The sequence below is a fragment of the Acomys russatus genome, chromosome 23 (assembly GCF_903995435.1).
Source record: "Acomys russatus chromosome 23, mAcoRus1.1, whole genome shotgun sequence".
NCBI classification, from domain to species: Eukaryota; Metazoa; Chordata; class Mammalia; order Rodentia; family Muridae; genus Acomys; species Acomys russatus.
In genome coordinates this window covers 11,297,650-11,324,930 of record NC_067159.1, presented here as the reverse complement: position 1 = coordinate 11,324,930, position 27,281 = coordinate 11,297,650, and the positions used below count along the sequence as shown (strand labels likewise).

The 27,281-nt window shown below is 46.9% G+C and overlaps 1 protein-coding gene across 2 annotated transcripts in view; it reads left to right on the top strand.

Annotated features, from left to right (window-relative positions):
* Elapor1 (endosome-lysosome associated apoptosis and autophagy regulator 1) overlaps positions 1 to 27,281 on the top strand; it is a 74,418-nt gene that overhangs the window by 32,581 nt on the left and 14,556 nt on the right. For both annotated transcript variants that reach the window (XM_051165657.1, XM_051165658.1), the window contains exons 2-9: positions 8,655 to 8,775; positions 11,251 to 11,443; positions 15,819 to 15,966; positions 16,462 to 16,542; positions 17,244 to 17,349; positions 17,489 to 17,638; positions 25,112 to 25,200; positions 26,919 to 27,096. In XM_051165657.1, the coding sequence (XP_051021614.1) occupies positions 8,655 to 8,775; positions 11,251 to 11,443; positions 15,819 to 15,966; positions 16,462 to 16,542; positions 17,244 to 17,349; positions 17,489 to 17,638; positions 25,112 to 25,200; positions 26,919 to 27,096 (1,066 nt within the window). The remainder of the gene's footprint in view (positions 1 to 8,654; positions 8,776 to 11,250; positions 11,444 to 15,818; positions 15,967 to 16,461; positions 16,543 to 17,243; positions 17,350 to 17,488; positions 17,639 to 25,111; positions 25,201 to 26,918; positions 27,097 to 27,281) is intronic.

Genomic DNA, 27,281 nt, shown 5'->3' with positions numbered 1-27,281 from the left:
GACGCCCTGCTCGCCTTTTGACTCCGCTGCCAGTCCTGGCCATCTGTAAGCAGCGCCCTTGGCAGCCCGGCTGGTGGAATGCCCTGGCAGGAAGAGGAGGATAGGATGCCCCACTGCCACCCGGTCATCTAGTCTTGTCTCTTAGGTGTTTCCGCCAGCCATCTGTCCTCTCTCTCTCTCTCTCTGCTATTGCAGGGGCTATTTCTAGAAGCAAAGCTAAGTGTCTTTGGAATCCTGCTTGCTGTGGCTTTCAAACCTCTCTCAGTCAGAAAAAGAACCAGGATTGTTCAGCATTTAGCATCACCTTAGCGTTAGAGATGGGCTCCTGTCTTTGCTGGGAGTCCTCAGGCATCAAGAGCTTCTGCTAGGGAAATGGGGGGGTGGGGGGAGGGGAGATGAGAGAGGGGGAGGAGGGTGGAGATGGGGGTGGGGTAGGGCAAACAAGCTCATGGAATGGCAGCTTCCTTTCTTAGTGTGCACTTTATGATCTGTCTCCTCCCCACCATACGGGTATCATCTCTGTGAAAATTGGGACTCTTTGAGATCCCAGGGCCTCAGACTCATAATGCTGAGAGTGTCTGTCTCTCTAGAAGAAGAAAGACCAGATATGTCCCACATCACCAATATTGACAGAGCTTAACTAGTTTAATTGTAAGAGAACAGAATACTTGAAAAGAAAACATTTTTTTTAGCAGTTAATACATTTTTTTTTTTTTTGCACAGTTGCAACAAAAATGCTTTAAGATTTTGTTAATAATAATCTGGTAACCCTCAGGGAGTCACTGCTGCAGGGGCATAACCAGTAAGACCATGCGGTCTGCCACTGCTCCCTCTTGGTGTCTTTTTGAGTTGAGTCAGTTGACTGAATAATAATTGAAAATACATTTTTTTCCTAAAATAATTGGACCTGTTTCTTTTTTTTTTCTTTTTTTTTTTTTGGGGGGTGGGTGGGGTGGGGTGGAGGAGAGGTTTAAGACAGCCCTGCCTGTCCTGGACTCACTTTGTAGACCAGGCTGGCCTCGAACTCACAGCAATCCTCCTGCCTCTACCTCCCAAGTGCTGGGATTACAGGCCTGTGCCACTGTGCCCGGCTGGAGCTGTTTCTTGAATTTTGACTGCCAGGTAAGCAAGTCTCCATGGGAAGGCCTATTTAACAGAGCAACCCTGAGGCTGGGCATGTCCTCCAGGACTCATGGCATAACCCCTTAAAAAAAAAAATTTAGACTGGTCTTGATTTTGCAATCCTTTTCCCTCCACTCCCTGAGTACTGGGATTACAGGTTTGTGCTACCACACCCAGTCATCCCACTTTTCCCTTTATTTATAGGACAGGGCTAGTGAGATGGTTCATCGGGTAAAGGCACCTTCAGCCAAGCCTGAGGGCCTGGGTTCAATCCCTGGGACCCACATGGTGGCAGGAGGGAACGGACTCTTGAAAATTGTCCTCCGACCTCTTCTCACACGCATGCTGTGTCACACAAATAAGCTAATTAATGTAATTTTAAAAAAATGGTAGCTTTTTAGTTTGACACATAGCAAAATTTACCATTTTAGCTGTTTTTATTTATTCGGGTACATGTTTTACCTCCATGCATGTCTGTGCACCACTTTTATGCCTGAAGCCTGGAGAGACAAGAACAGGGTGTGGAATTCTCTAGAACTGGAGTTACATATGGCTGTAGCAGCATGGAGGTGCTGGGGCTCAAACTCAGATGTCACGGGAGAGCAGCCAGCACTCTTAACTGCCAAACCATGTCTCCACCTCCCATCTTAGCCGTTCGTAAGTGTTCAGCTCACTGGCCTTAGGGACACTTATACTATCGTTGTGTCATCGGCATGCCACAGAACTGTCTTGTAAAACTCTGTTTCCATGGACACGCCCCTCCTTCTCCATCTAGTCCCTGACAGATGCAATTCTGCTGTCTCTCATCCTGACGATGTGAACTCCTTGCACAGTGTTCTTTCCTTCCTGACTGGGTTCTTGCCCTTAGGATAGCGGTTTTACCTCTGTGGACTTAGGTGGGCGGGGCCATGGCCAGCAGACCTGAGAAGTCAGGAGGGCTTTGGACAGCTGCGGTGCAACTTCTCTGTCCCATCCTCCACTCAGTTCCAACCCACCTCAGGTCTCTACTCAATGGCCAGATGTCCCCACTCCCTTCATTCATCTCACTCATTTTAGGAGAAAATCTGATGGCCTAGCATGGGTCTTGTGCTGTCCCATGGCAGGCGAGCCATCTCATCCAACAGTCCCACCAAAGCCATCGCCTGGTGCCAAGTCTTCCTAAAGGGGCCAGTGTTTCCAGAGGACACTAGGCAGGTCACACCAGCACACGTCCACTGTTGATGCAGTTCCCTACGAAGGGACAGCATGTGTCCATCCCTCCCATTCCACACTGCTTTGGCCCTTGTTTGAGAAATCTGTGAAACACTTTCCTTGCCAAGTCCTCATCATCTTGAGAGCCAGTGTTGAGGCCTGCACACACTTGTGAGTGTGACAGGAGCCAGTACTGGCTGCTCTTAAACACTAGCAATTGTTTGTTTGCTTTTCGAGTCAAGGTTTCTCTGTGTAGCCTTGGCTCTCTTGGACTCACTTTGTAGATCAGGATGGCCTCGAACTCACAGAGATCCACCTGCTTCTGCCTCCCCGAGTTCTGGGATTACAGGCGTGCGCCACCACACCTGGCAACACTGGCAGTCTTAAACACAGACTCAAACTCAAAATAGCTGGGTCAGATCCCACAGTAAGGCACACCACAACCTGGACTTGTGTGTTCCTGTTTTCCCATGAGGCAATTGTAAGCTTAGAGAAGCCGAGCATCCTGAAATGGCAATGAGCCGGGCAGTGGTGGCATACGCCTTTAATCCCAGCACTTGGGAGGCAGAGGCAGGCGGATCTCGTGAGTTCAAAGCCAGCCTGGACTACAGAGTGAGTTCCAGGACAGCCAGAGCTGTTACACAGAGAAACCCTGTCTTGAAAAACCAAAAAAAGAAAGAAAGAAAAAGAAAGAAAGAAAGAAAGAAAGAAAGAAAGAAAGAAAGAAAGAAAGAAACGGCAATGAGATAGCACGATTGCCTTTTACTTAAGGCACCTCAGATCTCTTGTGGGCTTCGTACTACTGCACTGTGGGCCAAAATTTTTTTGTCACCAGCTCTTCAGTGTATATTTTTCCTATCTGTAGATGCCACCCAAATATACCCCAAAGATGCAATCTATAGATCACCAACGATCTCCAAAATCTCATGTGTTCCCTTGATGATAATTTAAAAGGAGAGAGAGAGAGAAGAAAAAGATACATGACTTGAAAGGAAAGGAGGAAGAAACTTTCTGGTTTTGTTTGTTTGCATCAGAGTCTCATGTAGCTCAGGCTGGCCTCAAATTCCAGCCTGTAGCTGAGGACGACCTTAAACTTATGATCCTTTTGCCTCTACATCCCAAATTCTGGATTACAGGCTTGTACCACTACACCCAGTTTATGTGGTACCAGGGGTGGATCCCAGAGCAAAAACTGTACCCAGGAAGGACAGATCCCCATTCAAACACAGCCGAACTTGCTGATATGTTTGTCCACCCGTATATTGATATTTGGACAAAGACTAAAAATACAACAAGTGAATTCTTTTTTCCTACCTGCCAGAAGAGGGCACCAGATCTCATTATAGATGGTTATGAGCCATCCTGTGGTTGCTGGGAATTGAACTCAGAACCTCTAGGAAGATCAGCCAGTGCTCTTAACCTTTGAGCCATCACTCCAGCTCCATGTGAGTGAATTCTAAAGCTGGAAGATCAGTGCTACCAACCGATAAGGTTCAATATTAGGCAGAGTGATCTCCACCCTGAAGGCTTTCCTCTATTCTTTCTTGAGTGACCAGGAGTGTTACTTGCCTGGGTGGTGTGAGATGGATGGGGCATGGATTAATTAAAGTATTAGGGCCCCCAAATCCAAAACAACCCAAGCAGGCACGAGAGTCCAGCAAAACAAGTTTATTTTAATTAGGCAGCAAAAACTGACAAGTCAGGGACAATAGCACAGACTACGGAGGGGACTGTGTCTTCAAATATTCATCTTAGTATTTAAGCAGATGACAAAACTTTATTGTGCTCAGGCCGCTACTGACCAATCAGGGCTGCAGAACAGACTTCCACCCCAACCCCAAGAGAGAACATCACAGAGTTTTTAAGTTCAAAATCCATAAGTATCTGTGCCAAGTTACAGTCACAATTTTTCTTCAAACAGAATCATTTGTTCTCTCATGGTTAGAAACAATCATTATGTTTTGGGGAACAAAAGAAGAAGAGGGAGGAAACTGGCTAGCCATCTGCAAAGCTCCCCCCCAGAGCCTGGGAACTTGACCTTAATTTCATCTTATGATCAAAATGGAGTCTGAAAACGAAATGGCAGTGCTTAGGATAAGTCTCATTTGTGTGATCCCAAAAAAAGGTTTAGAAAAGAAACCTTTTACTGATTTCCTAGGAGCAGGGAACAACCACGTCCTGTTGTGTCTGATACTAAAGTTTAGATATGTGTCATACCTTTGTATGGAGAGAAGGAGAAATTGTGCTGAACAGATCCCTCCCTCCCTCCCCTCCCCCTCTCTCTCTTCTCTCTCTCTCTCTCTCTCTCTCTCTCTCTCTCTCTCTCTCTCTCTCTGTGGACTTTCAAAAACAGATGACCTGGGTAATTGATGACAATGAATTGTATAATTGTATCAAATTGATGGAATTAAGAAATGCCTAGGACATGGGGCTGGAGAGACGGTTCAGCGGTTAAGAGCCTGGGTTCAATTCTCAGGACCCACCTGAACTGCAGCTCCAGGGCAACTGACGCCTTTGCCTCACTGCTTTGGGCACAGGCATGCACATGGTGCACATGCACACAAAACATTCATACACATAACATTAAAAAAGAAAAATCTAAGATGAAAAGAAATGCCTAGGATGTTAGTGAGGCACACGTTTGAGTGGTAGAGCTGTGAAGATGTTTCTAGAAAGGATGACCTGAGGGTGACACCCACACTGGCTGTGACTGGCATCGGTATATGGGTTGGGGGTCCTTGACTGAATAAGAAGGGGACAGGAGAAAGCCAGACAAGGGATGGCATGCCCTTCTCTCTGCTTCCTGGTCTAGTTTCATGCTCCCTGACATGTCTTCCCTGCCCAAACAGACTATATTTCCTCAGAACACCATCCAAAACCAGCCTTTTCTCCCTTAAGTTGCTTCCTAGCCACTATTTGGCCAGAGCGATGAGAAAAGCCACTAACATCCTTGAGGAACTGATATCCGCACAGGAGAGTGAGTAGAGCTGGGCAAACCTGCGGGTGTTTCCTGCTCTGACTCTGTCCAGGCTTGGCTTTCACGATGTGATCTTAAAGCACAGCTCATTTTTCAGACAGCTGCAGCCGAGCTAGCAACCTTGCATACTGTGACCCTTCCCAAGTGGCACGGAGAAAATTAACACGCATTAAAAGGGAAACTTTCTGAGGCGCAGAACAACCATTTCCCCCAGAAAATCTCTTCGCCTCATAGCACCTAGAGACACCAAATGAAAACCAATGAAAAGGCTTTGGCCCATGTGCCTTCAAAAGGCCAAATGCAATTAGAGTGAATTAAAATTAACCTGCGTGAGGAGATTAGCTATTTTAACGCTAATTCTCAGGCCTCAGAAGCTAAGCTAGTTTGGCTGCTGGCAGATGACCCACAGTGTCATATTTAATCTTTAGATTTGGCTGTGGAATTTGGCCCAGTGTGAGTTTGTGCTTTGTCAGACCTATAAAAGCGGGAGAGGATTCCTCCTGGGACAGTCTGGGTTCCGGCTCAGTGACGAACAGGTTGTGTGACCTTGGACAAGCGAGCCATTTCGCCCCACTGGACAGCCAACTCTACAAGGAAGAAAAAACAACTCCTTCTCGGTTTGCCTCCTAGGGAACTGTGAAAGCACTCTACGAGCCAGGGCAACTGGGTTCACAGATAGAATGCTTTCTGCCTCATTACCAAATATCTGTTGAATATGCATACTGTGGATTTTACTTAACCCTCATTCTTGCACTGCGACCCTTTGGAAAGTATCATTTTTAGAGCTGAAATGAAGATAGGCTTAGTTGGCCTACTTACCTCTCAACGACAGGATATGTATCTCTGAGGAGAGGAAACAACTGAAACCATGAAGAAAAGGAGGCCCAGATCGCTGGCAGCCCAGGGCACAAACACTCATCCCGATGGTCTTTCTCTCCTTGCTGAAACTGACATTTAATTCCAAAGCCACAAATTCTGGTAAAAAGTCAAGCTTCGGAAGAAGGGTGTGGCGGTGCAAACCCGTAAATCCCAGCTTTTGAGAGTTGGAGGCAGGAAGATTAAGGAATTCGAGGCTGTCCTTGGCTATGTGGAGACTCCAAGGCCAGGCCAAGAGACGGGCCTGTCAGTAAAAGCACCTGCTGCACTCAGCCCTTGGAACTGTGTCAACCTGACACAAGCTATTGTCACCAGAGACGGAAGAACCTCCGTAAGATCATACTGCATGCCGGCGTGGTGGCCCACACCTTTAATCCCAGCTGGGATTAAAGGCGTGCTATAGGAGAGATAGACATGTTTTTGTGTTGATTCCCAAGTGTGGGATGGGGAACAGACTTGTGAGAGAGCAGGATGTTTTTTCACTTGGAAGTCAAACCACTTCATGGGGGAGCTTGGATGCTGTCATCTGAAAACATCCCAGTAGAGACTCTGAGAGGAGATATATAATTTAATCCAAACCAGGGGGCTTTGGCGAGGACTTGGGATTGTTTTGACTGTTCATCAACACTTCGAGGAACGCTCCTAGAGAGAACTGCTCCAGGGAAGGCTTCAAGGCTTTGGGCTCCGGCTGAGGCTCTGGGCCTTGGTTGCTGTTCCAGGTTCCGGCAGCAACCTTGGTTGAATTATATGGGTTTGCTGAGGGCCTGCTGACTACGCTGGGGAGAATCGTTCCTCAGAACTGATATCCTTAAGGTTTCATTATTGTGTTCTTTAATCTCCTTTTCCTATTGTTTGGGTTAGTCAGGTTGTAAGTGAGGTACACTCTGTTAGTGAGTTCATAATAAAGTATAATTGTTAAGAAAATTGAGCCCTACAGCGTGCGCCACCATGCCTGGCGACACATGCTTCTCTGCCGTCTCTACACATTGGTTTTATAGATGTTAACTGGAAAAGTTCCGTATCTTAGGATAGAGTGCGCTTCTTTGCAAAAGTAAAGCGTCTTCCTCGTCCTCGTCAGTTAACTGACTGCAGCCTGTCTTGTAGGCAGCCTCAGCTGCCTGCAATCATGCCTGCTGTAGAATCCGGCTTTTGTGTGGATGGAAAGGAAACATTCATTCTGCTTTGCTTATAGAGACAGTAACAAAAATTTTATGTGTGAGCGCAGCTCTCGGTAAGCTCCGAGCATGAACTGTTCGACAGAACAAAAGCAGTCAGTTCGGTGGTTTATGGGGAGGCTCTAAGGACTGGAAACCCCAGGGGTGGGGGGTGGGGGGGGTAGGGGGGTTGGGGGTTGGGGGATGAGGGGGGTAGGGGGTGGTTTGGGGGTGTGCTTGGCACACCATCTGTGTCTCCTCGCCTGAGCAGTGCTCGTTGTTGTTTCCCTCCGTGCTTGACTTGGCAGCTGTGCCAAATTGGCTGTTCCAGCGCAGGTAAAGCAGCTGGACACGAGTGCCCCTCGCACAGGGAAATTAAGTGTGGACAGGTGTGTGTGTGATGGCGGCACATCAACTGCTGGGCTGAACGTGACATTTATGTGGTGCCATGGGCGTTTCGGAGCCTTTCTGAGCAGAAGGAGAGCTAGAAATAAAGCCTGTGTGACAATCACACACACATTATACACACACACACACACACACACACACACACACACACACACATATGGGGCAGCCTTTCGTTTTAGGATGTCCTTGGTTTTTTTTTTTTTTTTTTCCTTTTAATTCTTCTCTCATACAGTACATCCAGACCACAGCTGCTCCTCCCTCTATTTCCTCCAATTCTGCCCCCACTCCCCTGTTCCCCCCCCCCCCCCCCCGCCTCCCCGCATCTCCCTTACCTCCCAACACCTGTCTCATCCCAGAAAAGAGCAAGCCTCCCAGGGGGAATGTCCTTGTTTTTAAGTTCTGTTTTGACAAGAAAAACTCCTCCTATTTACAGATTTTTGTGTGTGTGTGTGTGGCGGGGAGGTGGGGGGGCCCTCAGTCTTAGGTTGCCAGGGCTAACCTTGAGCTCCATATACAGCCAAGGATGACTTTGAACTTCTGATCCTAAAAGTGAGAGCTTGGTGCATACTACGCAATGCAAGCACTCTGCCGGCTGAGTTACATGACCAGCCTTGGTTTGTTCCTTAATTCTTCCATTCCTTCCCTCCACTAGGACAATATGTACACACAACAACAAAGAGACTCACACACATACACAAACGCTCTAAGTGATAGACCACAGCCAGGTGGGGAAAAGTTGATCCAAATCATTGTATTTCTCCCAGGAGCCTTGTAACCATTGGGTACTACGATGCCTCACTCTTTGCCAGGGTCCTCCCTGGGGCCATTACTGTAATGAAGGGTGTCAGCAGCCCCCATACTGGCCGGAACACTCAATGTTTGATCTCTGCTAATGGACCTTCTGCCCACTGTTCTTTCCCTTGCAGTCAGAGTACCATTATGAGTACACAGCGTGTGACAGCACAGGATCCAGGTGGAGGGTCGCCGTGCCGCACACCCCGGGCCTGTGCACCAGCCTTCCAGACCCCGTCAAGGGCACCGAGTGCTGTAAGCAGCCTTCCTGTTCCAGGGTCTCCCTGATACTTAGCTCTGACCACTGACCTAAGCTTCCTGCCATCCAAGTTAGGCTCTTCCTGATGGTACAGACAACAGATCTTTTCCCCAACCCTTCTGAAATGTGGTGCAGGTGCAGAAATTTTATTTAGCAGGAGTGGTGGCACCACCATTAAGGCTAGCACTTGGGAGGTAGAGGCAGGTGGATCTTTGTCAGTTAGAGGACAGTCTGGTCTACATAATGAGCTCTAGGACAGCCAGGACTACATAGAGAAACCCTGTCGCAACACACACAGACTCACACACACGCACACACACACACACACACACACACACACACACCTCTTTCATTCTTTTTTTCTGCCTGTCTGTATTTCTCTCAACCAGCTACAGCAGTCATTGGGCAATATTCCAGTTTGCTTTTGTTCTTGAAAAGGAAACCAAAGAAAATGAGCTTGTGCAGATTCAGGCTTTTAAAATGCACTGGGCATCACTTCAGGAAGCAAGATGCTTCCCACTGTCGATATGACTGGAAAGCGGTGACTTGCAACTCCCTCCCCACCTCTCCCGACTCTGACTTTACAGCTTCTCCATCCCCAGTGCCCTGTTTTTAGGAATGCAAAGGGAATAACAATGAATAAAAGAAACCGGAATTGAGAGATTATTTAAAGAGATGCAAAGGAGCTGAAGGACGTTCAAATTCCATTGGTTTAGCCCAGGATCTAGGTCAGGGAGTGAGAATGGGTGTGGCTGAGATCTGGGCAGAACCGAGGTTTAACTAACAGAAGCAAAAGAGCCATCCTCACTTGACACAGTGGACATTAATGAGCCCCTGCATACCTAAGCACCTACTGTGTGTGAGCATGCCGATGCACCCATGCTGCCTACAAGCACTAAGGACACACAAGAGGGAGCAGGTATTCAGTCCGTCTCTTCTGCAAACCTTTGTGGTGCTCCTGGGATGGCAGTGTCCTCCCTGAGCCAGTCACTTCCTGGGGGAGCCCAGCCCTCCCCCCACCCACCCACCCCCGAGGATACCAGGTAGATAGAACTTGTTAGTACAGTGTGAGGAAGAGCTAGAATTAAGGGTTCTCACGAAGGGGTAGCTAGGAGGAGCAAAGCAGAAGTTTGGAGACACAGGGAACTAGGGCTCACAGAGGAGGCACCAGGATTAAGATGGAGAAACATGCAACAGGAAACTAGGCTGGGAAGTTAGGATCCAGGAACTTGTAGAAGGCTGAATGCCAGGCCAGAAGCTTAATGCCCGAACCCAAAAGCTGTGCCACTGCTGTTGTTACCTGGCCTCTGTATAGTTCCATTCCCAGTACATGTGCTACTGAAACAAGCACTTATTTTCAAAGAGAGACTAATCGTACAAATCCATGTTATAGAAAGATACCTAAGGCTATAGAATAAATCAAAACAGGAAATCAGGAAGTAGTCGGGAAGGCATCGCAGTGGCTTAGCAGATGCTGAGAAACTCAGCTTCCATGGCAATAGAAGAATCTGAAAGGAAGAGATAGAGGCCAGAGGATGGGGTTGAGGGTGAAGGCTGAAGGACTTTACATGGTCCAGAAGGCCCAGCATCCTCCTGGCTGAAGCATCATCAAGGAAACAGGTCATCCAAGTCCCCTAGCAAGGCAGAGCCTGCCCAGCCCTAAATCAGTCTCAATCTCTCTGTGTCTCTGTCTCTGTCTCTCTCTCTTTCTTTCTCTCTCTCTCTCCAGCTCTCATGTAAATGAGACTGAACTCCCACCTTCCCTTCTCAAATGGTAGAATTACAGGAGAGTCACCACCTTGCCTGGCTTTAAATCCTTTCTTCTTTTAAAAAAAAAAAAAAAATTAGCTTTATTGAGACACAACTACTTTTGCTAGGATATTTAGTTTTATTTTCCTTAATAGAGAAAAGATCTCTGTGTAGCCTTGGCTGGCTTAAATCTTACTGTACAGAAAAGGGTGATCTTAAACTCGAAACACTCTTCCTCTGCCTCCAAAGATACCACTTCTTGCACACTGTAAATTCTACCCTTTATCAGGCAAAGTTCAGGGCTGTTAGAATCTTTTGGGTGGGGTCAAAACAGGGTTTCTCTGTGTAGCTCTGGCTGTCCTGGAAATCAAGAGATCTGCATGCCTCTGCCTTCCAAGCACTGGGATGAAATGTGTGTGCCACCAGAGCCCAGCTGTTCACAGTAACTCTTAACCACTCAAGTTTTGGGACACTAAGAGGCTGAAAAGAAAGTTCTTAGTGACAGTCTCTCTGCAGTCTCCTACGTCACCCATGGCAACCACAAATCCATCTTTTGTCTTTATGACTTTATACAAAGATATCCCTTAGCCCTGAGTTTTAGTGGTCCAGACCCCGAGATCCTGACCCTGAGGTCTGGGCTCTATATTACCTCCAGCCCCATCACTCCTCCAGAGATCACAGTGATCTGAGCAACCCACCTTTGTCCCTGCCCTGCTTTTCAGCTTTCTCTTGCAATGCTGGGGAATTTCTGGATATGAAGGACCAGTCCTGCAAGCCCTGCGCAGAGGGTCGCTACTCCCTCGGCACTGGCATCCGGTTTGATGAGTGGGATGAACTGCCTCATGGCTTTGCCAGCCTCTCGGCCAACTTGGAAGTCGATGACAGCGTCTCGGAGTCCACTGAGAACTGTACCTCGTGAGTTTGGGAAACAGCACACACATCTCCTGGGGGAAGGGGCTGAGAGGTTCTCTGGGTAGTCTCTCCTGTGGTCCTCCTGAGGCTGGAGGCAGGAGGGAGAGAGGGAGGACTATTGGAAGTGACTGCTACCACTGATCAACAGACATCCATGAGAGGGAAATGCGTAAAGAAATAGAGGCAGGCAGATGAAGGGTGACAAACCTCTAATGGCACAGCAGGTTTAAAAACAAACATACAAACAAACAAACAAACCTAATTGTATTTTCTCAGTGGAATCTTAAGTCTCCGTATAACCCTCATCAGCCTGATTAAAAGGGAGTGAATAAAGCGTTGGTCATATTGCTGGCTTTGGTGACAAACTAGGAACATTCCCAGCTCAGAAGGAGCTCTGCCAGTCTCCCCAGAGTGGGGATGAGTTGGGGAGGGGTCGCGGTTGGAGAACTGAATATATATTTCAGATGTGCCTTTTAGGGACTCGGCCCTATGCTGGGTGTTTAACGGGGAAGATTTTTCTTGAACCGGCACAGGATCCCAGTAAAATTGGCATGTGATTTCCATTGCAGAGTGAGAAACTGGAGGCCCAGCGAGGTTAAGCATTCCATCTTAGCTTCCTAGCTTGACACACTGGTGAGGCGGGTACTCAGAGCCAGCCCTGAGCTTTTTAAGGCTCCTCCGCACCGCACCGCACCACCACCTTCAAATAACACAGTCATGTGACAGGCAGTGCTGGGCTCCAGGGAAGAAAACACCAGGATAAAAAGTTACACAAAGCAATCCTTACAGAGAGTGTGTCAGAAAAGAAACCAAAGCAAACAAATGAACAAAAAGGGCTTTGATTTCTCATTTCAGTTTGTTTTTGTGCTGCTGGGCTTGAAACTAGGGCCTCACCCAATCCTAGCGCCCATTTCTATACTTAAATCTCATAAAAGAACTAGTATTTGAGCCACAAAGCAGACATTTAATCATCTGATTTTATTTTATTTTTTTTATTGTTTTTATTAAGAAAGGGTCTCACCGCGTGTGGTGGCACACACCTGTAATCCCAGCACTCGGGAGGCAGAGGCAGGCAGATCACTGTGAGTTTGAAGCCAGCCTGGTCTACAAAGCAAGTCCAGGAGAGCCAAGGCTACACAGAAAAACTGTCTCAAAAAACAAACAAAGACGCCAAGGCAGCAGATCTCTGTGAGTTTGAGGCCAACCTGGTCTACAGAGTATGTTCAAAGACAGCCAGAGTTACACAGAGAAACCCTGTCTTGAAAAACAAACAAACAGGCAATACTGACTATTAAGCTTGTAAGGCTATGTGGTTGGAGCAAACATGGGACACTGTGGACCAGCTTAAGGCTCACTTCATAGCCATTGTTAAGCTGCTGGGAGTCTTGGCTAGTCTCAGGCAAAACAGAAACAGCAGAACTGTCTCAATTTGCCCTTTCCTCACATCATGTTTGATCCCCTGAGATCCTTGATTGCCAGGCACAGAGCTAGAGACTAGGGAGGCTAGATTATTATGCAAGACATGTTTGGTTTCTGTCCTCTCAGAGAATCCACGGGCCAGCCAGCAAGATAAGTAAATGGAGTATTAAAGTATGGCCAGAAAAGGACTCCAGTTGCAAGAAAGCTTCAGAAAGCACGTATAGCTTCACCAACGGCCAAGGAAGCAGACCAAAGCCCAATTAGACTGTACATTCCTCACCATATCATATGGCAAGCAGAAAGTCTGTTAGTTCCAAATCTGCTAGAGGACACTGAGCAACAGGGACCCTCTTAAACTGCCAGTCAGTGTAAATTGATACGCATATTGGGGGAACAAGGTGGCAGCAGCAGTCGGTGAAGCTGGAAGTTCAGATACTGCAGGAGTCAGCAACTGCTCCCAAGCACTGCACTCAGATGTGGATAAGGACACAGGGACAAGAATGTTCACAGCAGAATGTGAAAAATAACAAAATCCTGGAAGCGTTCTAAACACCCAGTAGTCACAAACCAATGTGGCACATAAATAAACAAGAATCATGCAAAGACTGTCAGATAGTAGGAAAGATAAAAGGGCTAGGATGTATGGGGTCAGTGAAAGAGCACATAGCTAGCAAAGGTTAGACCCTGGGTTCCATCCCCATTTTACACACACACACACACACACACACACACACACACACACACACACATACATATACATATATATATATACACATATATATGTGTGTGTGTGTATACGTGTATGCATGTATATATATGTATGTAAATAGATATAGGTAGGTAGATAGATACTCACACATAGAAGAGCTATATGTGTGAGTTTGGATGAATCCCATACCATTGTATACCAGCCTCCCTGCCAACTAAGTAAGTTTTAAAAAATTAAGTATGATGTCATTTACATGGTGTTTAAAACACGCCGAACAACAAGATGCAGTGTGTTGTTTAGAGATGCATACAGAGAACTTCGTGAGAGTGTTAAACACCAGAGTTAAGACTACAACCCCACAGAGGGTCCTAGAAACCTACAAGAAGAACATTATGATAAGCAGATCTGGGCCCAGGGGTTCTGCTCAAACTATGGCACCAGCCAAGGACAATACGTGCAGTAAACTTCAAACCCCTACCCAGATCCAGCCAATGGACAGGACATTCTCCACAGTTGAGTGGAGAGTGGGGACTGAGTTTCACATGAACTCTGGTGCCCCATATTTGACCATGTCCCCTGGATGGGGAGGCCTGGTGGCACTCAGAGGAAGGATAGCAGGCTACCAAGAAGAGACTTGATACCCTATGAGCATATACAGGGGGGAGGTTCCCCCTCAGTCACAGTCATAGGGGAGGGAAGTAAGGGGAAAAATGGGAGGGAGGGAGGAATGGGAGGATACAAGGGATGGGATAACCATTGAGATGTAATATGAATGAATTAATAAAAAAATTTTTATTATGAAAAAAAGAAAGTTTTTAAAATAAAGGCAAAATTCCATTTTAAAAAAATGACTACAACTCCACTTGGAAGTTGGGGAGAGACATGCTAGAAGAAAGGGGAGGGGCTAGTGAAGGCGCATGGTTGCTCCTGCTGCACTTGACCTCTTTGTTTTGCTTTTAATAATGTTTTTTAGTCTTTGATAATTTTATATGCATAATGTATTTTGAACGCATTCATCCCAAATGCCTGTCCCTTAAACCTCTCCTATTCCCTCTGGACCCTCTCTTCTTCCCAACATGTCATAAATATGACATATATATAACATATATGTGACATATATATCACATGAATGGTCCAGTTTAATTAGAGTTGTTTGCATGTGCATGCTGTGGTGGTATTTACTGGATTAGGGATGACTTACCAGAGGTTATGCTCATAAAGAAAAGCGATCCCCTCCCATAGCTTTTTAGCTAGGGATGTAACTTCACCTGTCCCACCCCCCCCTGTGTGCCGGAGTGTTGACTGGCTTGGTCTTGAACAGGCAACCACAGCTACTGTCTGTGAGTTCCTGAGTATAACACTCATGCTTTGTCCAAAAGACAGCACTTCACAGCGTTCCTCCCCATCCTCTGGTTTTTATAATATCCTTTAATTCCTCTCCCTCAATGTTCCCTGAGTCTTGGTGGAGAAAGTAAATGGATGTTCCATTTAGGGATGAACATTCAACAGTCACTATTCATAGCATTTTGACTGGCTCAGAGGATCAGGCTAGCCTTGAACTCATAGACATCTGCCTGCCTCTTCCTCCCAAGTGCTGGGATCAAGGGTGTGTACCACCAACACCCAGCCAAGGCAACTCTGAAAAGAAGGCATTTAATTTGGGGGGATTGCTTAGTCAATGACAAACATGGTGGGAAGCAGACAGGCATGGCACTGGAGCAGTCAAGGAGAGCTTCACATCTGATCTGAAGGCAGAAGGGGAGCACAGGACTAGCTAGCCTGATGTGGGCTTTTGAAGCCTCAAAGCCCACCCCTGATGACACACCTCCTTCAACAAAGCCACGCCTCCTAATCCTTCCCAAACGGTCCACTGACCAGGGACTAAGCATTTAAGCCTTGCTCATTCAAGCCACCACAAGATCCAAGCTTCAGCTTTTTTAAAAATTTATTTTTATTTTGTATGTTTTGCCTACATATGTGCCTATGTAGATCCCCTAGAACTGGAATGACAGGCAAACGTGAGCTGCTATGTGGGCGCTGGGAATTGAACCCGGGTCCTGTGGCAGAGCAGCCAGTGCTCTTAACCACTGAGCCATCTCTCCAGCTCCAACCAAGCTTCAGCTTTTGACTCCTCAGTCTGGAATTCCCCCAGAAGCCCTAACAAACAGGAGAACATGGATCCTAACAATGTGGCACAAAGGTCTGGGAGGCACAGTGCCACCATAGTGCTTGGCCCCTCTTCCTTCACAGGTCCAAGTGGGTCCCCCGGGGAGACTACATCGCCTCCAACACAGATGAGTGCACAGCCACACTAATGTATGCCGTCAACCTAAAGCAGTCCGGCACAGTTAACTTCGAGTACTACTATCCGGATTCTAGCATCATCTTCGAGTTTTTTGTAAGCTTTTAGCTGGGAGAGAGGGAGGGAGAGAGGGAGGGAGGGAGGGAGGAAGGGTGAAAGGAGAGGTCCAGACTCCCTGAGGCTCAGACTCATTTGTAGGAATCAATCACAAAGGTAGCTGTGTTTGGGAGTTTTCTTTGGTTTACCCTCTAGGGAAAACCGTGAGCAAAATGAGCCGAGGCCCCCGGGGAGCTGAGAAGAAAAGGCACAAGGCAAAGAACACAGAGGGGGGAGGGCAGAGCCTGTGAAAATCCCGGGTGTCGTCTTGTTCAGACTTGTTCTGACATGTAAGTGGCAGAGTTGCAAGCCCATTCTCTGGGGGCAGTGCTCAGACATTGTTGTGTGTAGGTTGTATGTTCTCAGTTTGGTCCTGGAGGGACCTGGCTGCTCCTCTCCCTTGAGGACACCGTTGGAGAGCATCGTGCAGCATGGAGTGAGGACCTTATTTCCTCAGGATGCTGAGCCTCTCCTCCCAAATCCTTTCTGCCTCAGGTCCAGAATGACCAGTGCCAGCCCAATGCCGATGACTCTAGGTGGATGAAAACTACAGAGAAAGGATGGGAGTTCCACAGTGTGAGTACTGCACTAGCACCCCTCTGGTCCCAAAAGAGGGGCCCAGGACAGCCCTAAAGGAGAGCATCTGCTCCAGAGCCCATGGAGGGGGGAGTCTGAGGCATGTATGGTGCAGCGATTCTTCTCCTCATAGTTGCTGGATCAGGCCAGATGGTGCCCAGTTTGCTCCTGTGACTTCATCCCAGGAGCCAGAACTTTCTGGCTTTGAGATGAGTTTTCTGGAAAACCAGAGAAGAATGAACGAATGCCAGTCTCCCTTACTGCCAGTCCCTTCTGGTCCTGTTATGATCTCCCCATAAGAGATGCTCGTAACATATGTGATGCAGGGATTGTGTATGGAGGATCAGGGAAGAGAGGGAGAGGGTTAGAAAGTCAAACCTTCGAGCTGGGCGTGGTGGCACATGCCTTTAATCCCAGCACTCGGGAGGCAGAGGCAGGCAGATCACTGTGAGTTCGAGGCCAGCCTGGTCTACAAAGCGAGTCTGAGACAGCCAAGGCTACACAGAGAAACCCTATCTTGAAAAACCTAAAAAGAAAAAGAAAGAAAGAAAGTCAAAGCTTCAAAAGGCCAAGATGAGGAAGACAAAGGAAAAGGTCAGGATAGGCTCTGCTGATTCAGCAAAGGACCAAGGCAAATTAGCAGTGCCCATTTTTATGATGAATTAACACTAAATTTATGTCTTTTTTTTTTTTTTTTAAAGATGGAACTAAATAGAGGCAATAACGTCCTCTACTGGAGAACCACAGCTTTCTCAGTGTGGTCCAAAGTGTCCAAGCCTGTGCTTGTTAGAAACATCGCCATCACAGGTACAGAGGGTGGGCTTAGGTCTGAGGTCCGCTGCTGGCTTCCTGGACCTTTGGTTTCTAAGGGAGGATGCACAGTGGTCCCCAGGGCCTTGATGTCTGGGCTCAACCTTTGATTTTCTATGCCATTCTTTCTCCCTAGGGGTGGCCTACACCTCAGAGTGTTTCCCCTGCAAGCCTGGCACATACGCCGCCAAGCAGGGCTCCCCTTTCTGCAAGCTTTGCCCAGCCAACTCTTATTCAAGTAAAGGAGAAACCTCTTGCCATCCGTGTGATCCTGACAAATACTCAGGTGATGTTTTTGAGGGGAGTATGTGGGAGAGGAGTGGGGGTACCAGTGAACACAAAAAAGAAACTAGGAGACCCAACCTATTGGTCCACTGAAGACAGTAATTCTTTGTTGTTTACTCATTTGCTATTGGCTTAACCTCAGAATGCAGCAGAGGTACAGAGGCTGTCTTTGAAAAAAAAATTTTTCTTTTTTTGAGATGGGATCATACTGTGTAGGCCTGGCTGCCTGGCACTCATTCTGTAAATGAGGCTGACCTTGAACTCACAGAGATCAACCTGCATTTACCTCTTGGGTGCAAGAGTTAAAGGTATGTGGCACCAGGTCTAGCTCGACTTTGAATGTCTGCTCCCTCAATCTTTACCTCCCAAGTGCTGAATTATAGGCAAACACCATGCCTAATCACTTGTTAAAAAAATCTATTATCATAATTAACCTATAAAAACCAAGCGGTTATATTGATAAACACAACTTTTTCAATTTTTTTTAATGACAAATAGTAGTTACATATATATTGATAAACCAGCCTCCACTTTCTGTTTGAAAGCCATCCTATAATCAAGACAAACTAGGTTCATTCTTATTTATGATTAAATCTCTGTTTCTCAAAAATTGGGCTATGCTCCACCTGTAACCTTAACTACAAGTGGTTCTGTTCTTGCCTGTTCCAGGAAATAGCAACCATGTCTGTATTTTTAAAAGTTGTTGTGACTACCTTGAAACCCTGCCTTAGTTTCAGGAGATTGTTATGACCATCTTGCAACCCTACCTTTGTTTCAAAAAGTTATTATGACCACCTCGTTATGTTTTGCTCCTGTAACCCCACCTATTTGCCTGCCAAATTCCCCATTTGGAAACCCCCTACCCCTGGGCTATAAAAACCCTTACCTTGCCCTTGTCCAATGCTGGCTTCTTGAATCCTGGCTTAGAGAGAGACAGCCTGTGTACACAGATTAAAAAGAAGACGAAGACAAAGAAGGAGAAGGAAAGGAAGAAGAAGAAGAAGAAGAAGAGGAAGAGGAAGAGGAAGAATCTGGTTTTAACTAATTTGGCCATGATAATTTGCAAAAGTAGTTAGCAGCATATATGGGGTAAAATGTGATATTTCAATACATGCCTACCTTGTAGAATGATCAAATCAGGCTATGAGCATAACCATTTTGACAACAAATGCTGAAGAAAGAAGTTAGGATCTTTTATAGTCTAAGTTGAATCCACTAGACACAAGACATTTTTACTTGCTTCTTTCTTTCTTTCTTTCTTTCTTTCTTTCTTTCTTTCTTTCTTTCTTTCTAGACATGTCTCAGTGCTCTAAAGGAAAGTGAAGAGAAGCCTCTAAAAACATTCCAATTTGAAGCCGGGCGGTGGTGGCACACACCTTTAATCCTAGCACTTGGGAGGCAGAGGCAGGCAGATCACTGTGAGTTCGAGGCCAGCCTGGTCTACAAAGTGAGTCCAGGACAGCCAAGATAACACAGACAAACCCTGTCTCGAAAAACCAAAAACCAAAAACAAAAAACAAAAAAAATCCCAAAACATTCCAATTTGAAAAACAGGACCTTGTTGCTATTAAATTACCAGTAGGCCTAACAATGCTTATTATTAGGCCTATAATTATTATTATGGCAGTATTTTCTAACCCGCTATCAATCAATCAAAACACAGATATATGTTATATTTTAAAATAGCCTTAGTTAACCTGGAGCAGGGCAGATGTTGATCCCCTAAACTTCTTCCTATAGTGGGGCAGGCATGGGATCCCTGTCCCAATCCCATGCCATCTGCTTCTTATAATTTCTACCAAGCTACCTCCCGTCCATAATCCCAAATACTTGCTAATGTTCTTCATCTGGGCCAAATCCTCCATCCACGCCGGCCATGTGCTTCTCTTCCACCTAACCTATGGCAGCCTTCCTCCTCCTCCTCCCTTCCCCTCCGATCTTTCCTTCTCCCCAGATTCTGTCTCTCTCCAAACCCTGGAACCTTAGCCACACCGATCCCATTTGCCCTGGCCAGGTATGATGGCCTTTTATTGGTCAAACAGGTTAGCAGGCAGGGTTAGCATCAAAATACAACAGACCAACCTCCAACAGGACCTGGAGCTGGAGAGATGGCTTGGTGGCTAAAAGTGTGTCCTGCTCTTGCAGATAACCTGAGTTGGGTTTCCCAGAACCCATGGCACCCACGAGGGGCAGCTCATGCCTGTATTTCCAGCTCTAGGGGATCTGATACACTACTCTCAGCTTCCATGGGCATTGCACTTAATGCATAAACCCAGCCCACAAACATACATTTGTTTAAGAGAAGGAAAAAGTAAGACCTGGTCATTTAAGGATATGTCAGAACACTGGTGTAAGAGAGATACTATCAGACAGCCCAGTGATGGTTACTACGTCTAGACTCCAGGGTAGGCTGTGAAACAAGCAAGAAGAGACAGATATCTGGTCTACCTTTTCCTCCTAGGAACCTTCATCATGACCCTTTCTTTCCCTTCTTATACAGAAACATGTACAAACCCAGCACAAGGCTCATTTGTATAGACTCACACCCCTTCTAGACAGTCCCACATGTCACACAGGTGTTACGATATGTGCTTGCTAACCCAGAACCAGCCATTGACCTGTGGCTTGCTTACTTCTACACTCCTGATACAAAAGCCCTATTTTTCTACACAGAACTTGACAAACGTGTGTAGATTTTTCAGCCAGACAAGAAAGTTTAGATCTGGGAGGAAGTTTCTAGGCAAACGTCTAAATTCCTGTCTTTCCACTTTAATTCTTATTTCTCTCCCCTGCTCCATCTCTATCAATGGTGGCCTTTGTTGGTCTGTCTTTGGCCCCATTTCTAACTTAGCAGTTGTGTACGGGTTTGAATGACAAGGTAGCTGTAGAAAAACTGTGTTGTGGTCAATGCCGCATAAACTGATTTCTATCCAAGAGTTGTCATGAAATTGTTAGTCAAGAAGTCAAATTCTTAGAGCTCTTCTTCTGTCACCAAATTCTCAGTCTGCCCCTTTGACTACTTCATCAACTTGCAGGACAAGGAAAGTCACCTTTACTGGGGACGTAACTCTTTTCAGTGAGAGAGGCCGGAAAAGGTGCAATGAGAGTCCAATAAAAGCCTAGCATGGAAGTGAGCATGAAGACAGTAGCAGAATACCAGGTCACACACTCATATACCTTGAGTGCCTGTGAGGACAGGCCTTGGTGCTGCAGCCAGAGTTGAACCAAAGAGCAGAAATCTGCCTACATGAACACACAAATGGAGTAACTCTGCATGGTGCAATAGGATCAGGCTAGCAACTGAGTGTAGCACCCAATGGAGGCAGAAAAAAGAGACGTGACTAAATCTCCCTGAGAAAGGAAACGAGCCTTCACTAGCTGAGATCTTACAAGATTGAATCTGCAGTTTCTTGGGAACCAGATATTCGGGGCAGAGATGGTATAAGCTGAACTAGAAGCACCTTAGCTCTGTAGCTCAAATCAAACCCTTTGTGCTACATTAAATACCAGCAGTTTCCTAATACCAGTGCTTAAAGTTCAAGAGCAGGGACTCCAGAACACATGCACCAGGCTCAGATCTCAGCTTCACCACCCAGCACGATGCTTGTCCATGCTGCAGTTTTGATGTGCAATTTTTTAAAAAGATTTATTATGTATACAGTGTTTTTGCTTGCATGTGCTCCTGCGCTCCAGGAGAGGGCACCAGATCTCATTGTAGGTGATTATGAGTGACCATGTGGGTGTTGGGAATTGAACTCAGGACCTATGGAAGAACAGCCAGTGCTCTTAACCTCTGAGCCATCTCTCCAGCCCCCTTGATGCACAATCTTAGCGGGAGCCTGAGAAGCAATTGTGCCTCCATGTCTTTTCCTCTAAAATAGAAGAGCTAATGATCGTATCTACCTCACGGCGTTAGGGAAAGGATGTAGAAACAGGCCTGCTATTTTGTAGTTGCTTTTTTGTTTACTTGTTTGTTTTGTTTTGCTTTTCGAGACAGGGTTTCTCTGGGTAGCCCTGGCTGTCCTGGAACTCACTCTGTAGGCCAGGCTGGCCTTGAACTCACAGAGACCCACTTGCCTCCTGAGTATTGTATAATCGATGTTATGTTTCTTGTGGTGCTGGGGATAGAACCCAGAACCTCGGACATGCTAGGCAAGCCTCCTCTGCTGAGCTCCAGCTCTAGCTACACACTAATTCTTGTTACATTTATTTATTGTGTGTCTGTGTGGGGAGGCAGCTCATGCATGAACATGTGTGCGCGCCATAGCACATGCATGGAGGTCAGAGAACAACTTGCATCCCTTCCCTACTATGTGGATCCCAGGGCTCAGACTCAGGTCTTCAGGCTTGGTGGCAAGGGCATTTACCCACCGAGGCATCCTGCTTGCCTTACCCTCTTGAGCATCGATTTTATTAGTTTATTTTTCATGAAGGTCTGTCAGATACCGCCCCCTTACAGCATGACAATGTTCTCAGTACAGTTTACAATAATAGATCACTTGTGTACAAGTTTACACACAAAGTTTACACACAATATATGATCTCATTTATTACTCAGAGCATGTGTGGGAGTGAGCGCTCCATTTCCAGATGGAAGGTAATCTCAGAGAGGCTAAAAGGCTGGCCAAGGGTCTGAGCGGGTATGTGCACTGGGGCCATGTGTCTACTGAGGAAGTGTTTCCTTTTGATAAAATGGGTCCCAGAGAGAACACTATACTAGAAGTGGGGAAAGATATTGTCAGGAGAAGGGGGCTACCTGGAGCCCTGAGATAAATGCTTTTTCCCCCAGGGGCAATCCTCAAGCCACTCTCAATCCCTCACCCTACCAAACAGCCAGGTGACTTTTCCACACTTAACTAATGCCCATCTTAAACCCCTTGGTTTAAACCCCGGAGCTGGGGAGGTGAGGTCTGTCTCAACATTCGAGTTAATCATTTATGAAAGCCATTTCAATATCACAGTGATCTGCGTGTAAACAGCTGGACCATTTCTGCTAAAACGTAGACCTAGGGTGTCAGGCTAGGCAAATGGTTAACTAGGACAACAAAGCTCTTTGTGCCAGATACATTTTCTAACATGCAACTTGTGCTCTGCCTGCCCGACTGGCTACCCAAGGCCCTGGGAACTGGCACGTTGGTCAGCCCCTCCCCTCCAAGTCAATCCTGGCGGAGTCAGTGAGCAGCAGCAGGAGTCCCTGGGTCCCTCCCAGCTGAGTGGGGCCTCCTATTTGTATGCGGAAGAAATGAGCTGGGAAGATCCCAGCTGTTTTCCAACACTTCCTGCCTTCTTGCCCAGCCTAATAAGACAGGAACAGAAGAGATGCAGAGATCTGTTGGCATTCTAAGGATCCAACATGGCATCCTTGGAAGAGTCCTCTGATGGAGGAAGTCATCTGGGAAAAGGAAGGGACCAGCTGAGATGCAAATGTCTCACTAGAAGGGAGGGGAGGAGACACTTAATCTATTAAATCTCCTGGACAGGTCTCAAATAAAAAGAATGTGCAAGCTTGCAGGCAATAGTAGTGACTGCCATTTCCTTAGTGTGTGTGTGTGTGTGTGTGTGTGTGTGTGTGTGTGTGTGTGTGTGTGTATCTCTGTGGATATATCGGAATCTACATCTAGGTTTCCAAGGAGGCCAGAAGAGGGCATTGGACCCCTTGTAGCTAGAGTTACAGGCTGTTAGGCACTGCCCAGTGTGGGTGGAACTGAACTCTAGTCTCTGAGCGAAAAGCAAGTACTTTTAACCTGCTGTGCCAATCTCTTCAGCCCCAGTAGCTGCCATTTTGAGAATGTGTGCATACAGTGGGCCAGGCATGTCCGGGCTCTAGCAACGTGGGCAGGATCTATTTCTCCTGTTCCTTGGATGAGAGAGCTGAGGTAGGGGGCTAAGTAATTTGTCTAACACGACACAGCTACTAAATGATGAATCAGGAACCGAACCTGGACTTGCCTAGCTCACAAGTGTCTTAGTCGATGACACCACACTGCCTATCAGGTGATACAGAAGGAGGCTGGCCTCGAACTCACAGGGATCCACCTGCCTCTGCCTCCCGAGTGCTGGGATTAAAGGCCTGCGCCACCACCGCTGGGCCGCAGGTGTTTTCTTATTCTGTAGAAAGAAAATCCTATGGGAAATTTGAAATTTGCATGAATTACAGGTATTTTTCTTGGTAAAAATTTTGACCATATTCGTTTCCCTCTCCAGTCTTTTTTCTTACAGTTTTCAAAAAAGATTTATTTTGGCTGTTGAGACCTTTGTAGCCCTGGCTACCCTGGAACTCACTATGTAGACCAGGGTAGCCTTGAGCTCACAGAAATTGGTCTGTCTATGTCTCCTGAGTGCATGGAGGCATACACTTGTTTTTCTAGCATCCGAGGCGCTAAGATTAGGAGTTCCAGGCCAGCATGGGCAACCTTGTGGGCAGCAGTTGTCTCTAAAATCAGAACAAAATGAAACCGTGAAATCCCTTGTTTTAAGGTGGATTTGTTGGAATACTTGTCTTGTGAAGGCGGCTCACAGTATTGAGGCAACGCCATGTCATTCTAAGGAGAACACAAAAAGCCTGACAAAATGGCTCAGGATATGGAGTTCAGTGGTAAAAATATGCATGGCTCCCTGGGTTCAATTCCCAGTGTTCCCAGAGGAGGATAAAACTAATAGTGTTTCTCTTGGGTTTAGGTAAAAGTCAGCACTAGAAGGCTAAGGCTGAGGAAGTCAGAGGTCTTGAGTCCATGGTGGTTCCAACTTTATTTTTGTGCGGCGGCCTCATGCAGAAGGGGCAGTAGAACGCCGAGACAATGTCTTAGGCTAGATGTGGAGATGGCTCGAAGCCGTAAGAGCCCTGGCTCCTCCTACAGAGGACTCAGGTTTGATTGCCAGCACCCACATGGTGGTTCACACCATCTGTAACTCCAGTTCCAGGGGATCCAACATCCTCTTCTGGCCTCCTCTGGGACCAGGCACACACGTGGTGCACAGACATATATGTGCACGCAGGGGAAATACCCTTACACATATAAATAAAAATAAATTTAAGGAAAAAAAATCCTTGGTACATACCTTTAATCCCAGCACTCTGGAGGCAGAGGCAGGGGTAATCTCTGAGTTGGAGGCCAGCCTGGTCTACAGAACGAGTTTTAGGACAGCCAGGGCTACACAGAGAAACCCTGTCTGGAAAAGCCAAAAGATAAAAGTATAAAATGCCTAGCGGGGCATGGTGGCTCACACCTGTAACCCTAGCCCTCCAAGAGGCTGAAGCAGGAGACCCGCTTCAAGGTTGAGGTCAGCCTGGACTGCACAGTGAGTTTCAGGTCAGCCTGTCTTAAAAAAAAAAAAAAAAAAAGCAAATACTTTCTCGAAGTTGGTGTGGTGACACATCCATGGGCTTGGGTGTGTCACTGGTCACTAGCCAGCAGCTAAGAGCCCTGTCCTCTTATGTAACCCAGAATATTTTCTTCTCACTTTGGTCATTTAGAAAAAGGATCTTCCACCTGCAAAGTGCGCCCGGCCTGCACAAACAAGGATTATTTCTACACTCACACAGCCTGTGATGCTAACGGAGAGGTGGGTAGCTTGCTTGGAGCCCCCCTGTTCCCTGCTCCTGAGACGTGACCACTGTTCAGGCGCCAGTGGTCAGTGAAAGTCACTGGAGAAAGCCCCACAGAGCTGCACGGTGAGCCCAGGCTAAACAGCGGCCAAAGGGCATGACGTCATGTGTGTTCACATCAGGCATTCCTTTTGCCTGTGTGTTCCACTTGGTACTGACACGCTCTCTTTTTTCAAACGCACTCCATTTTCTTTTGCTTGGTTTCTCCCATTTGCTTACTCACTGGCCCCACCTGCTTTCCACAGATACTCAGTCTCATGTGCTAACTAGGTCTAGTGAGAACACAGGAATCTCCTCCTGCCTCCAAGTCTCTGGAAAATGACGTAACCCAGGGCTTCTCGACCTGTGGGTCACGACTCTTTTGGGGTTGAACAACCCTTTCATAGGGGTCACCTAAGACGATAAGAAAACATATACATTTATATTACGATTCATAACAGTAGCAAAATTACAGTTATGAAGGAGCAATGAAAATGATTTCCTGGTTGGGGGGGGGCCACCACAACATGAGGAACCGTGTTAAAGGATCACAGCATCAGGAAGGTTGAGGACCACTGGCCTAACTGGTTTTGGTCCCCAGTACTTCTCTCCGGCTCCCACCCACACCAGACCTTCTGCCTCAGGAAACAGCCTTTCCTTTGTAGTCTGGCTGTTTCTGGCCTGACAAGGGATGCTTGTGTGAACTGACGCGTCAGGCTGAGGATCAGCGGTAGCTGAGATGAAACCTCCATTTTTGCAGAGTTCACAAGGGCATAGGGAGGCTGAAGAGGAGGAAGAGGGTCCTGGTGTTAAGTCAGCGGAGGTGATGTGAGAGGCCTGGGAGAACCCCACCCCCAAAACTAGAACAGGCCTGGGGAGCCAGAGAAAGTCTTCTTGAAAAGAGTGAACAGCCAACAAATATTGAGGGGGTGCAGGGGAGTTTTTGTTTTGATTTTTCTTTTTGAAACAGTCTTACTATGTAGACAGTGCTGGCCTAGAATTTATTTACAGAGATCCACTTGCCTCTGCCTCCTGAGCACCAGGATTAAAGGCGGGCAGTACCACGCTCAGCTAATAAAATGATTTTTTTTTTTTGAAAGAGTCCCCAAATGTTTTCTGAAGACAACCGGTCATCCATTTCCTGTCATCAAATTCTTGCCAGATATGTCTTTTGTCCTCTGATCAACATTATTTATCATACAGTTACTGTGTACCAACGTGATAGAACAGAATTCTCTACTTTTTCTGAAGTTCTCATTCTGACCCAAATCTCTGGTAACCCCCACCATTCTTGTTAGGGTCTAAAACAGGGATTCTCAACCGTCCTAATGCTGCGACCCTTTAATACGGTTCCTCATGTGAGCCCCAACCACAAGTTCATTGCTATTACATAACTGTAATTTGTTTTGTTTTTCAAGACAGGGTTTCTCTGTGTAGCCTTGGCTGTCCTGGACTTGCACTGTAGACCAGGCTGGCCTCGAACTCACAGTGATCCACCTGCCTCTGCCTCCCGAGTGCTGGGATTAAAGGCGTGCGCCACCACCGCCTGGCTAACTGTAATTTTTATACTGTTTACCTGACGTTCAGGATATCTGATATGTGACCCCCCCCCCCAAAGGGGTCTCAACCCACAGGTCTGAAACATGGGCTAAATGTACTGAATCTTGATTAATCCTTTTTTTTTTTTTCCCCTCAGACACAGCTCATGTACAAATGGGCCATGCCAAAAATCTGTGGTGAGGACCTTGAGGGGGCAGTGAAGCTGCCTGCCTCCGGTGTGAAGAGCCGGTGCCCACCCTGTAACCCAGGCTTCTTCAAAACCAACAACAGTACCTGTGAGCCGTGTCCCTACGGCTCGTACTCCAATGGCTCTGGTAACAGCTCCATCGCTCTGTGTCCTGCATCCTCTCCATCCTAATACTGGCTGTTGGGCGGGCCACGTAAATACCCAGAGTAGCTAGGAAGGCAGTGAAAGGCAGACCAGTTCTGAGAACCAGGGTCCACAGGTCTGTCGGTCAAGGTCAGATTTAAGAGCCACCCTTCCTCCTTCATCACTGCG